Below are 13,708 nucleotides of genomic sequence, written 5' to 3' on the forward strand. Positions count from 1 at the left end.
AATTTGATTATTAGTGGGGCACTGTAGGACAATGCACTGGACCCAAAAGTCAGTTTAAACTGCAGGGTTGGCAGTTCAAACTCACCAGCTGCTCCTTAGAATCCCTATACAGTGTCAGTATGTGTCAGAACCGACTTGATGACACTTAACAACATACATGTGATCTCTTATGACAATTTCAAATACTGTTTAGGTATTAGTTATTTTCTAAGATTCAAACTGATACAAATTAAATTAAAGCATTTCTCTAATAAAAACATAAATCTGATTTTAACACACAACTATCCTTTGTAAAATGATGACTTCCCAATATAAATCAGTGAAGATTTAGACAACTGTCTAAACGTTTTTTACTTGTAATTTATTTAAAAGTAACTTAAAATACTTTACTGTACTGCATAATTTACTATGAAATATTTCCCTATACATAAAAACCAAAAAACCAAACTAACTTCCAGGGAGTCTATTTCTACTCATAGCTACTTTATAGAACAGAGTTGAACTCCTCCTTAGAGTTTTGTTGTTGTTGTTGTTAAGTGCCATCGAGTCGGTTCCGACCCATAGCGACCCTGTACAGGGTTTCCGAGGGTGTAAATCTTTACGGGAGTAGAAAGCCTCATCTTTCTCCCGCGGAGCAGCTGGTAGTTTCGAACCGCTGACCTTACGGTTCACAGCCCGATTCGTAACCACTACGCTACCAGAGCTCCTTAAAGTTTGGGTAACAAAAAAATCATTATAGAAGATAGTCTCATTTTTTCCCACTGGAGTGACTAGTGGGTGTGAACCACCAACCTTACAGTTAGCAGCCTAATACTTAACTACTGTACCATCATGGCTCCTTTCCTCTTTTTTTTTTTTTTTTAAAGTTTTTATTGTGAACTGAGTGATAGTTTACGGGGTAAAACATCGGCTTTGCACCGTTTGACTGCAATGATTACAATCTCCTCCATACATCAGCATTCAACAGTATCTGTCTCCGTTCCCCCCCCCCTTTTTTTTTGGTGGGGGAGGGATGTAGAGAATGTACACAAAACACTCAGAAAAAATTAGTCATTTAAACAACCAAAGGGCACATTCTGTAAGCATGCATATAGCCTTTCTCTTTCCATGAGTCTAGAGTCCTCAGCTGCTCCCTCTCTCTCTCTCTATGCCCTCATCTCTGTCTCCATCTCTGGTGTTGCTGCTTCTCTGGATAGGGCCCCACATTCCGCTCATGCTCTTCTCCCTTGATGGTCCTAGAGTCTTCTGTTCCTGGACTGTATTATTAACTACACTCCCTTTTTGTTACAGAACTTCTACCTTTATAGTTGTGACAGTTGCAATTAGTCATGATGACAATTACTCACTACTGAATCATAAAAATCCCCATTTCCTTTCACCAGATCCATCTACACAAGATGAAAACTACTCAATGGGGATTCTTCATGGCTCCTTTCCTCTTACATAGATTGTTGTTGTTGTTAAGTGCCATCAAACTCATTCCAAATCATAACGATCCTGCATAGGGTTTCCAAGAAGCGGCTGATGGGCTTGAATTGCACACCTTGCAGTTCAAATTGACCTTGTAGTCCAGTGCATTAACCCACACTGATTAGGAAAATATAATTTTAGTTGCAACTCAAATATGTTCTTTCATAAAAAATAATAATTGTTCAAGCTATTAAGATTAATGAGTGTACACATAGTCAATTATTTGGTAACGATGTAAACACTGAACTGCTAACTGCAAGATCAGTGGTTCAAACCCACCAGCCGCTCCTTGGAAACTCTATACAGTCACTATGAGTCGACTTGAGGCACTTATCAACAAAAACTGTTCTCTGAATATTTACTGAATATATTAATTTTTTTCTTAAATTTATTAAGTAACAATTAATTTACTGAATCTGATCTATTTAAACTATTAAAAGTTTTAGCTTATTTGAGTCTCATGTTAATTCAACAATAATTAGGACTAAAATGTCTATTTTATTTTTAAGCATCTCCCCTAACTGTTTTGGGATTTATTGAAATTTTTCATAAATTTTGCATTAACTTGCCATTAGGATGACTGCTGGCACTGAGCAGCTAACCAAAAAGATGGAGATTCGAACCCACCAGTGACGCTAAGAGAAATACCTGGCAACCTGTTTCAAGAAAGATTACAACCTATAGAAACCCTGCAATCCTATCAGAGTCCTGATGTGGCGCTGTGGGTTAACGCACTGGACTGCAATATCGGGTTGAACTGCAAGGTAGGCAGTTCAAGCTCACCTATGCAGAGTCATTATGCAGAGTCATTATGGGTCAGAACCAACTCGACTGCACTTAACAACAACAACAGACACCCTACAGGGCCAGTAGGGGTCACTATGAATCAGAATTAACTCGAAGGCTCCTAGCAATAGCAGCAACAACTCACCATCAATAAGTGCTCAAAAAGTATTCTACCCCAAGATTTTTATATTTTATGACATGAAATTACATATATCTCACCTAAAGGATTACGAATTTCAATAACTGGAGAGGGGCCACTCAGAGACACAGTAACCTCTTTTAGGCTGGGATCAAAAGGAATTTGCCAAATGTTCACTGCCTGTTCCAAATGATCTGTGGATAAGAGGTGAACTTTGGAGGCCTGCACTGCTTCTTCCACCCATTTTAGCACCTGTAAAAGACAACAAAGAGAAGTATGAGGAGAATCAGAACACATTTACAGTCTATGTACCACATTTACTGCCATGTGCAGTAGTTGGCTTTGGTTAATAACAGGACTCCAGTGCTTATTGCACTGGTGTGTGGTGTAATTTCAGCCTAGAGTGAAGAAAGGACTTTTCCTGTATCTGGTTATTGTAGCATATCCAGAATAAAATGCAGATGCAAAATAAAGTAGCCCGTGTTTAAGTTTCAAGTTTCCTATCTTGGGATAATACATTAAAAAATGAGGTTTGTCTACAGTGCCAAAAAACCAATGTAACTTTCAAAGATATTACACATAATTTATATTTGTGCAAGATAAATGTAAAGAACCTATTAAAAAGCTTGGTATTGCAAATGATGTGAGATCTCTTTTCTCTTCATTCTTTCTTTCTGGATTCCATTCCTTCCCAGATGCAATTTTAAAAAAAGACAGCCACATTAGAAAACTAGTAAATCCAATTTTAGTACATTGGGAGATTTAACTGTTGAAAAATAATTACAATGCCAACAAGACAGTCATATTTATGATAAAATGAATAAGTAGGAGTAAGGGGAAAAGTCAGTTTGAGGACTAAGGTGTGCCTGACCCATGCCATGGTATTTTCAATAACCTCATATGCATGTGAAAGTTGGACAACAGAAGAATTGATGCATTTGAGTTATGGTGTTGGAGGGGAATATGCAAAATACCATGGACTGCAAGAACAAACCAATCTGTGTTGAAAGAAGTACAACCAGAATGCTCCTTGGAAGCCTGGATGGCCAGACTTCATCTCTCATACTTTGGGCATATTATCAGGAGGGGCTAGTCACTGGAGAAGGACATCATGCTTGGTAAAGTGGATGGTCAGCGAAAAAGAGGAAGATACCTAATGAGATGGACTGGCATAGTGACAACAGCAATGGGCTCAATGATTGTAAGGTTGGCACAGGACTGGTCAGTGTTTCGTTCTGTTGTGCATAAGATCACTATGAGTGGATCTGACTCAATGGCATCTAACAACAATAATAGCAAGGGAAAAGTTATTACTGTATTTAAAGAAAATATAAAAATATTTCATATTAGAACCAATTCTAGCATATTACTGAAAAATAATCTTTGAAAAAATATTAAGAATATCAGTTTCTAAAGGGTGTTCATGCCTCTGTGTGAACAAGGAATACCAACAATAATGCCATGTTAGATAAATAGTGCATGTCTGCACAGGTACTGTTTAGATGAAATTGCTACAATTAATTCTGAATTATGATAATCACTAATTTGTCACATGTCTTTCTCTAGTTCATATGTCCTTTAAGACTGTATCCTATAATGAAAGTCCCCTTACAATTATGCATAAGACACACCGCAGAACTGAATATTAAGTTACAGTTAAGTTACTCAAAATAAATAAAAGTTTTTAAATTTCAATACAGACAGTTGTCAACAGTTAGTAAAAATATTGAGATGTTTCTGTGTTCTCTACTAAGAACTATATGGGTGGGTGAGTCAAACATTATCTGCACTTTGCCTGCAGAACTTACTTTAATCACTTGTAGAAAAGACAAACACAGCCTTTTTTTTTCACATAATCTCCTTGCTTTTCAATACACTTTGTCTATTTGTCAACAAGCTTTCGTATTCTATTATTTAAAAAAAATTTTTTTCTTAGGCTGAGCTGTGAGCCACGAATGCACTGCTATCTTCACTTTTTCTTCAGATATGAATCTTCATCCTTGAAAGGCTGCTTTCAGGGAACCAAACAGGTGACAGTCTGATAGAGCAAGATCAGGACAATATGGAGTATGCCTTAACACCTCAAAATGAAGCTTTTGCAGAGTGTCAACAGTGTGGGCAGAGGTCTGTGGACATGCATTGCCATGTAAGATCACAATACCCTTGGATGGCAGTACTTTGTGCTTAAACTGAAATTTAGGCTTCAGCTCTTCACTGTAATGAACACTATTGATTTTTGAACCTTTTTCCTGATAGTGTTCCAATACTGGTTGGTACTTGAGAATCCTAGAAAACTGTAAGCATCAATTTTCCAGCTAATGACCAACTTTTGAAGTTTTATTTGGTATGTAACTGAGGATGTTTCCATTCCATATTCTTCCATTTACTCTCAGTAATTGTTACCAGTAATGAGTTTTTTAAGAATAAACTTTTACCTTCCTTCGAGTATGGTTTCAAATCTTGTTTGCAGATGTCCAAATGCTTCTGTTTGTTGTTTCAGTGAGTACCCCTCCCACACAAACTTTTCAAAACCCAAGTCTGTCATGGATTATTTCATAGTCAGATCTTGGCTGCTTTGCAAATAATTTGCCATATAACCCACTGTCATTCATCTATTTGACAGAATCATTTCATTTGCATGCTCAATGTTGTCATCAGCTGTGGATGTAGATGGGTGTTTTAATATAACTGGAGTATGGAACATTTTTTAATCACCCAAGTAGGTATCCCTCACGGTTAGGAAAGTGACTAAAACATTATCTTATTAACAATGTGATAATTACGTTTATCCATAAAAACAATGCTTATTACTCAAGATACGATTCCACTAACCTAAGTTCCTAGGTACTAAGTATTAAAGAATTTATATTTAGTCAGAGTATGGAGACTTCTCTTTTCTGAATATGTGATTTTATTTGCACTCACTATATATTATTTATTTTTAGCATACCTTCCTACTTTCCCTCCAAAGTAAAGAACCAACCTTCTTATTTGTTTATATCCCCCAAACAAAATGGCATGCTCATGTTATTGTTAGATACCATCAATTCGGTTCTGATTCATAGCGACCTTATGCACAACTACACACAATACTGCATGGTCCTGGTCCAACCTCATAATTGTTATGCTTGAGTCCATTGCTGCTGTCACTGTGCCAATCCATCTTGTTAAGGATCTCCTTCTTTTTGCTGACACTTCACTTTATCAAGTATGATGTCCTTCTCCAGGGACTGGTACCTCCTGATAATATGCCCAAAGTATGAAATACAAAGTCTCTCCATCCTGGCTACTAAGGAGCATTCTGCCTGTACTTATTGCAACACAGATTTGTTTGTTCTTCTGGCAGTTAATAGTATTTTTAATATTCTTATCCAACACTCAAGCTCAAATGCATCAATTCTATGGTCTTCCTTATTTATTGTCCAACTTTCACATGCATATGAGGCTACAGAAAATACCATGACTTGGATCAGCCCTCAAATTGACATATTTGCTCTTTAACACTTTAAAGAGGTCTTTTGCATCAGATTTGCCTAACGAAAACATTATTTGATTTCTTGACTGCTGCTTCCATGTGTGTTCATCGTGGATTAAAGTAAATGAAGTCTTTGGCAACACATGATAAAAGTAGGATACATACTAATGTCAATGAAATTGGTCATGACAACAATAATAATAATATCTTCTTAAGTAAAAAAAAAAAAATGTTATGGGAATTTAAAAAACAGGTAACCTTTGTTAAAATATTGTATACACATCTCCCATCAAGTACTTGCCACATAGTAGTTATTCAAATGTTATTAGTTTCCTCCTTCCTCAATTAAATTCCTTTCCTTTACATTATTTGAATATTTCAACAATGGCTTCATAGGAAAGGGAAAATATCAAGCCATGAAAATCAAAGTTTTTTAAAGTGAAAAAGTGAGGTAAATTCATACTTGATAGAGGACTGAGTAAACCCATTAAAACAGAGTACCCAAATATGTTTAAAACACTACATAATCTATCTGATAACAGTTAATTGTTCAGATTAAGGAGAAGATCAGATTAGAAATTTGTATCAAAATCAGATTATAGATAATCATAAAGTCAGGCATAGAAATTTTATCTTAAATATCTCAATAGAAAACTATTGAAGAACTTTAGCTTTAAACAGAGAACACATTGAAGATAGTATTTTTTTTTTTTGAAAGAAAGACTGATAATGGTCTAACCAATGAATCGAGCCAATAAAACAAATCTGCTACAGCTAATTGCCCCATAAATCAAATATATATATATATATATACATACATACATACATACCTTCAATTTTAACATCATAAAGAACCTGGAATTTTGTATACAAAATACAAAGTATAAGTAAATATATTTGTTTCAATATGCAGATAACATCTTCTGAAAAATGGGTCTGAGCAATCAATCATGTAAACAGATGATATGGATTTTTCTGCTCATCTGTTTTGTTAATATGGCTACAGAGACCAGACTCATTGAACTAATATTTCACCCTATATATAAAATTTTAATAATCAGAGTGTTGACATGTTTATGTCTTATACAGGGAACTTGGCTGTAATAGTCTACCTAACTCAAAGAAATGAAAATGATCAATGTAGGGGCTGAAAAAGCATTTGATTAATTTGCTAATAAATAACTTTGGCAATAAAGTCTAATGTAGAGGGCAAAGGACAGGAATAAATCTGACAAATGGGGATAACATTTGTTTTAAAAGCAAGAAATATAATGTGCTCACAAATGATTCTCAAGTGAAAAGGATGAAAATGGGATTAGAGCGCAAATACCACCCAGAACTATACTCTCAACTATATTTTTCAAGTTCAATAAAGAACTGTAATAGTATTAAATCAAAACAGAAGAGAAGCCAATGCTTCATCCATCCTTCTTTAAATATATACTACTGTATCTGGCTCTTCAAATATTATTTTCCTTCAAACCCAAGGAAGAAAGGTTATAATATATCACTGGAAATCTGCCTTGTTGTCTATTAATTACACATGGAAATCACCAAGGCTTAAGCATTCTTATTACTATGGAATTTATGTGTATTTATATAAGGCAAGTTTGTTCAAATGGTACAGAATATAAGCAGACTTTGCTTTACTCTTAATATAATTTCCAATACATCAACATTTATGAGGCTTTCACAAAGCGATCACCATGTATCATAATATAACTTGTTGAGAAAGACATAGTGCAGACTTGTGACAAGAGTTTCAAATCTCGTTTTTATTCACTTATAAGAAAAATTAAATTGATAACAGATGCAATGCTTTTTATTAGAAAATGCAGATACTACCAACATAGGAATAAAAGTAGATCACTACAAACCGTAGAATGCACCATAAATTAGGTTAGTCTCTGGTGTCTCAAGTTGTCACATTTAAGAAAAAAAATCCTAATTTTTTTAACTATGAAAAAAGTGCTTGTGAAATGGGAAATGATCACCTATAATAACAGCAAAAGGATTAAAACTAGAATTACATGAGAGCCTTTGAACATGAGAGTACATTTTTATCAACACAAGAATGTTTCAAACTACTTGGAAAGTGTTTATTATACATTAAAATTTTTAATGTAAAAATGTTTCTCCAATGATCTGTAGCCTTAGGGACCACCCAGAAAGGGCCTTAGAGACTATCTAATCTAAATCCTTTATTGTATAGATGAGGAAACGGATATTTGAAAGAGTTCTTGTATATTTTAAACAGCTATCAGACTGATTCTAGCTCAATAGTTATGTTTTTATGTAAATACACTGTATATTCCTGAAAATACTCTCTTAAAGATTTTGCATCCTATGTAATAATCAATACAAAAATAAGTTAATATGTCCTTTTAATGTTGGAAAAAGGTATAAACAATATTTTAAAGAATAAAACCAGCATATGTTATTATGTATTATGAAATACAAGAATAGTAAGTAGAATTGAAAGTGAGGTCAAATTTTACATACATCCTTCAAGAACAAAAGTTGAAGAATAGTTTTCTTTGAAAAGGTATTTCCTATGTAATGAATTATATCAAGATGAATTTTCCTGAGATAACCTACTGCCTTCTTTGTGAAAGAAACAAAATATATCAAAGTGTTAAAACGCAATTGGTAATTATGCATTTATTAGACTACATCTCTTGAAAGGAGTTCTGGTAACACAATGGTAAAGAGCTCTGCCGTTAACCAAACAGTCAGTAGTTTGAACTCATCAACTTCTATGCAGAAGAAAAAAACCTGTTAATCTGTTCGCGTAAAGATAGGACAATTTTACACTAACCTATAGAGTTTCTATGAGTTGGAATGTACTTTGTGGCACACAACAAAAACAATATCCAGAATTTAATATACTATATAGGGTATAATGGATTCCTAAGAAACATTTCTGGGATACAGAGAAAAAGTAAGGGAAAGAAGGAGGGAGAGCCTTACTCTCAGATGCAAGAGTAGAGTGTGTTATAAGATAGCATTCTGACTCAATGTTTATTTGTGACAAATTCTCTCATCACTGAATTGTCATCACAGAAGCTAAATAAGGTTCAAACCTGTATGTGTGGTCTTAAAAGTTAACAATAGACTTTAGATTTGATTTGTTTATTTAGTTGGTTAGTTTGGGATTTACAAATGTAAGGAAGACATCTTTAGAAATAGGCCAATTACAAAAAAAAAAAGCCAAAGTGCAAATTTCTTAATAGCAATGAATGCAGATTTTTTCAAGTCCAATAATACTACATAGAAAGTTGCTCTGATAATGTATGCAAGGATGTTGTTAGCTGATAAGACTCATGGGATCCTCAAGCACAATTCGATCAGATCTTATTAGCCAAAGGAGTTTCATTGGCTGACATTTTAGAAATAGATCACAGGCCCTTCTTCCTAGTCTCTTAATCTGAAACCTGTTCAGTGTCATAGCAACACACAAGCCTTCACTAACAAATGGGTGGTAGCTACACAGGAGATGCATTGTCAGGAGTCAAAATCTAGGCATCTCTTATGAAATGTGAGAATTCTACACTAAACTATCAGAGATGATAAAATACTTGGGGACATAGGACAGACAGACATTAAAAACAAGGTGGTGCAAGGGTTAAGGTGCTCAGCTGGCAACCAAAATGTCAGTGGTTCAAATGCACCAGTGACTCTGTAGCAGAAACAGTATGCTTCTGTAAAGTTAGCTTTACAGTATGCTTCTGTAAAGATTTACAACCTTGGAAATGCTATGAAGCACTTCTACTGTGTGCTATGGTAATGGTGGTGGTGATGTGCTATGGATTCTGTTCCAACTCACAGTGACCCTGTATATGGTTTTTGAGGCTGTAAATCTTTATGGGAGCAGAAAGTCTCATTTTCTCCAATAGACTAGCTGGTAGTTTCAAACTGCTGATCTTGAGGTTAGCAGCCCTACTTGTAACCACTATACTTCCAGAGCTCCTTACTCTGTTCTATAGAGTTTCTGTGTTAGAATTGACTCCACAGTTCTGATTGGAGTTTTGAACAACAAAAACAAGCTAACTAGCTCTTACCTTCAAGCAATAAGTTGCAACTAACCACAAATACCCAATTTATATTACTAAAATGTGATTTACTTTTTACTTAAAAAGTTTTAATGATTCTCAGTTGCATACATGATAAAGGTCTACCCTGGGGTATATCAAGGGTACCAGTGAAGAGTCCATTCCATGTACATGCAGGAAATGAAAACATTATCTGTAGAGAATCTTAGAGCAATAATAAAACTGATTAAAAGTTGTTTTGCCTTTCAATAACAATAAGACTTGGCACTTATAAACAGTATTAGTGATAAATTAATCCTGGAAACAAAAATTTTTGTTGATCTAAATTCTTAATTCAAATTACTTCCAAGTTTTAATAAGATATGTATAAACTTCAAGTTAGCACATTCTTGTTATTATTTTTAAAGAAACATTGTTTTCTACATGAGAACTGTTGCCCCGACCAAGCAAACTCTGCTTCTCATGTTCAGATGTAAATATGTAGTGCTATTATATACATATTTCTGTGTTTAGACAGTAGATTGAAAATCAGCTTTCATTGCACTCGAGTGACATGATCTGATGTGCATGTTTTAAAGGGTGGCTGTGGCCTGTGTTGAAATTGAACTGTAAGAATGCAAGGTTAGAAGCAGGGGTAGACATTAAGAAGCCACTGAAATTACCCAAATGGGAAATAATGTAACCTAGACCAGACCGTTAGCATTCATGGCACAGCAAGAAGTGGCCAGTTCTGGATATTTTTTGAAGGCAAGGTTGACAGGGTTTAATGAAGACCAGATGTGAAGGTTTGAGAATGGTAACTCAGCTGTCATTAACCGAGGCTGGGAAGACTGCAGAAAGAGTTGGTTTGAAGGGATGGAGGGACATGTGAAATTTCATTTTCAACATGCTAAATTTTACTCTATACATACAGGAGTTGTCATGAGTCAGTATTGACTTAACAACTCACAACAACAAAATTAGACAATGAGGTTGAACTATGAAGGAGACAGTCAGATATAGCGATCTGAAACCTGAGTTTCAGATCAGTTGAGAGTTTCAGAGTTCAGTTAAGAGGTTCATGTTGAAAATAGAAATTGGATTTAAAGACATACTCTCCCAGCCCCGCCCAACCAAGAACAAAAGGGGAAATACATCGTCTTGCAAAAATAAAAACAGACAACAGTACATAATAGGTCAGTGTAAAACCTTCAAATAAGTCTCTTCTGGTTCTGATTACTGAAAACCTTCAGAATATTATTGTTCCTCATGTATATGCATCTATAGAGAAAAACGCTAGTCATGTTGGCATGAATGTTCTAGATGGGGGCCATCAGATTTCTTACTGCAGACAGGTGAGCTGGCATTCCAATTTTATACAACAGTGCTGTGAATTTGGTTAATGAAAATCTCTTCCTGAGGATGAAGCGTCATAGTTTGTACCTCTTATTAGCAAGTCCACCAAAAAAATGTCATCTTTTGAGACTATCAGGAAGTTCTCTCCTGGCAATACTTATTGTATTATTCTTTGTATACCACGTACTTATTTAATTTGGAAATTTCTACAATGAATTTGACTAACAGCCTCATTAAACATGTATAGTCAGTAATTCATTGCACAAATCATAAATGATCATGCTGAAGATACATAAAATAAATAATTTATGTGTTATAAGAATTTTCAAAAAAAAACGAGAGAAAAGTTTGCTAGTGTAACTGAAGTTTTACCCAGTTCATACAGAATATAGGAGTTGGGAGAGATGTTAGAAATCTGAAGGGTACCAGATAATTTAAGTCCAATAGGAACACTAAAAAGATTAATGAAAAGAGTGACTCTCAATTTTAACTGAATAAGGACCTTGTTGTTGTTTGTTGTTATGTGCCGTGGAGTCGGTTCTGACTCATAGTGACCCTGTACAGGGTTTCCGAGGCTGTAAATCTTTACGGGAGCAGAAAGTGTCATCTTTCTCCCGCAGAACAGCTGGTAGTTTCGAACTGCTGACCTTAAGGTTCGCAGCCCGATTCGTAACCACGACACAGCACCTTAAACTGGTATAAAACACCACACCTTTGAGATGATGAAAATTTTATAATGTGCAACAGCTGAAAAAATAAAAGCACACTACAGACATTTCTGAAGGGTGAAATCATTCCTGCTAGCTATTTTAAAGTGTCAAAGTGTATTTCATTAATTTATCTTCATAAAATTCTTGTGTGTCACAACTTTAATGTGTTACAAATGACTGAAGAAATTTAGCTTGCCAGATAGTATGCATTATTTAAAATAATAAAAATATGGAAGATTGACTTTATCCTTCCCATCTCATCAGATCCATGTATGTTTGCTTGATATTTTATTTTGTTCTGTTGTTTACTCAGTGACTGTCTATGTTAGAGTAGTCAGTTGTCGCATTGAAACTCTTTATAGTTATAAAAGGAAAGGATGTAAAATTACGTACACACACACATACACAAGTAAATATTAGTCTTACTCTCACTGCTGGCTTTGCTGAAAGCAGGATATAGTCCAGACCCTACCTTAGCTCTTTCTTCCTGCTCATATTCCCCTTTTTTTGATTCATCTGCATGTACATATAGGCACACATAAACAGTTTTCTTTTTTTTCTTTTGTTAAGTAAGGACCTAATGTGGGAACTGAGGTAGTAGCTGAGAATAGAGACAAGTAGAAACAACATATACAAAGGTACATCGTTCCATGACACTCTATACCACATAAGATGGGTTCACCACTCTGGTATCCATGAATGCTTTCATAAGCATCTATGAACTCTGAAATTATGTGAAGAATTGTACATGCATATGGACGTAGTACATGGGAGGAGAGGTCATAGTTTGAAAAGATTGTCAAAAGGAGATAAGAAACGACATTTAAAAGCAACTTTACAAAAATATTCCTTCTCTTGTAGAACAATCTTTGACATTGCTAAACAACACACTTTTAAGAAGTGTCTGAACATCTTATTTAAAATAAATAAATTAAAGTGTGAAACAATTTACATAGCAAAGGAATTCCTCATTTCATAATGGACTCCAGGCTCCAGTCCAGTGTCTGTTTATAAGTCATTAATTAAATAATTAAGGGAAGATGAAACTATGAACTAAAGTATTCCACTGTACTTCCGATGAATTATTAGTCAGAAAATTCAATAAAACACACTTTAATGTATAATAGATTTTAAAAAATAGGCATTTATGTATCCCGATCTGCTCCTGTCCAATTTTACTGGAAATAATCTAAAACACAACGTTATCTAGTTTAGTACTTGACATGTTTTAATTCCATTAAACAAAACCCCAAACCTGTTGTTATTCAAGTAGAGGTGCGGACTCAGAGTGACCCTGTAAAATACAGTACAATTGCCCCATATAGTTTCCAAGGCTATAATCTTTAGATTACATATCTTTATCCTCCGTTTGGTCCTTTTGGTTAGCAGCAGAGGACTTAACCACTAAGACACAAAGCCATAGTCCAAGTCTATCAAAACAAAACCAAAACAAGCCCACTCATTGCCTATAAAGGGTTTCCGAAATTGTCAATCTTTATGGGAGCAGACAGCCTTATTTTTCTCCCTCTACGTGGCTGGAGAATTTGAACCACTGACCTTCCTGCTAATTGCCCAATGCTTAACCCAGCGTGTTAAGCATTCTCTCAAAAGAACTCAAAATAAGGACTTAATTCACAAGAAGAATTGACTAAGATGTAAGATCTATTTACTTCAAAAGACATATTTTTAACTCAAAGACTGATAATATCAGATTATACATTTACAATGAAGAAGTATCCAA

The 13,708-nt window shown here is 34.9% G+C and overlaps 1 protein-coding gene across 1 annotated transcript in view; it reads right to left on the bottom strand.

Annotated features, from left to right (window-relative positions):
* HMCN1 (hemicentin 1) overlaps window positions 1-13,708 on the bottom strand; it is a 665,929-nt gene that overhangs the window by 402,050 nt on the left and 250,171 nt on the right. The window contains exon 5 of the mRNA XM_006872707.1: window positions 2,476-2,647. Coding sequence (XP_006872769.1) covers window positions 2,476-2,647 — 172 coding nt within the window. The remainder of the gene's footprint in view (window positions 1-2,475; window positions 2,648-13,708) is intronic.

Source organism: Chrysochloris asiatica, unplaced genomic scaffold (assembly GCF_000296735.1).
Source record: "Chrysochloris asiatica unplaced genomic scaffold, ChrAsi1.0 scaffold00210, whole genome shotgun sequence".
In the NCBI taxonomy this organism is placed as follows: domain Eukaryota; kingdom Metazoa; phylum Chordata; class Mammalia; order Afrosoricida; family Chrysochloridae; genus Chrysochloris; species Chrysochloris asiatica.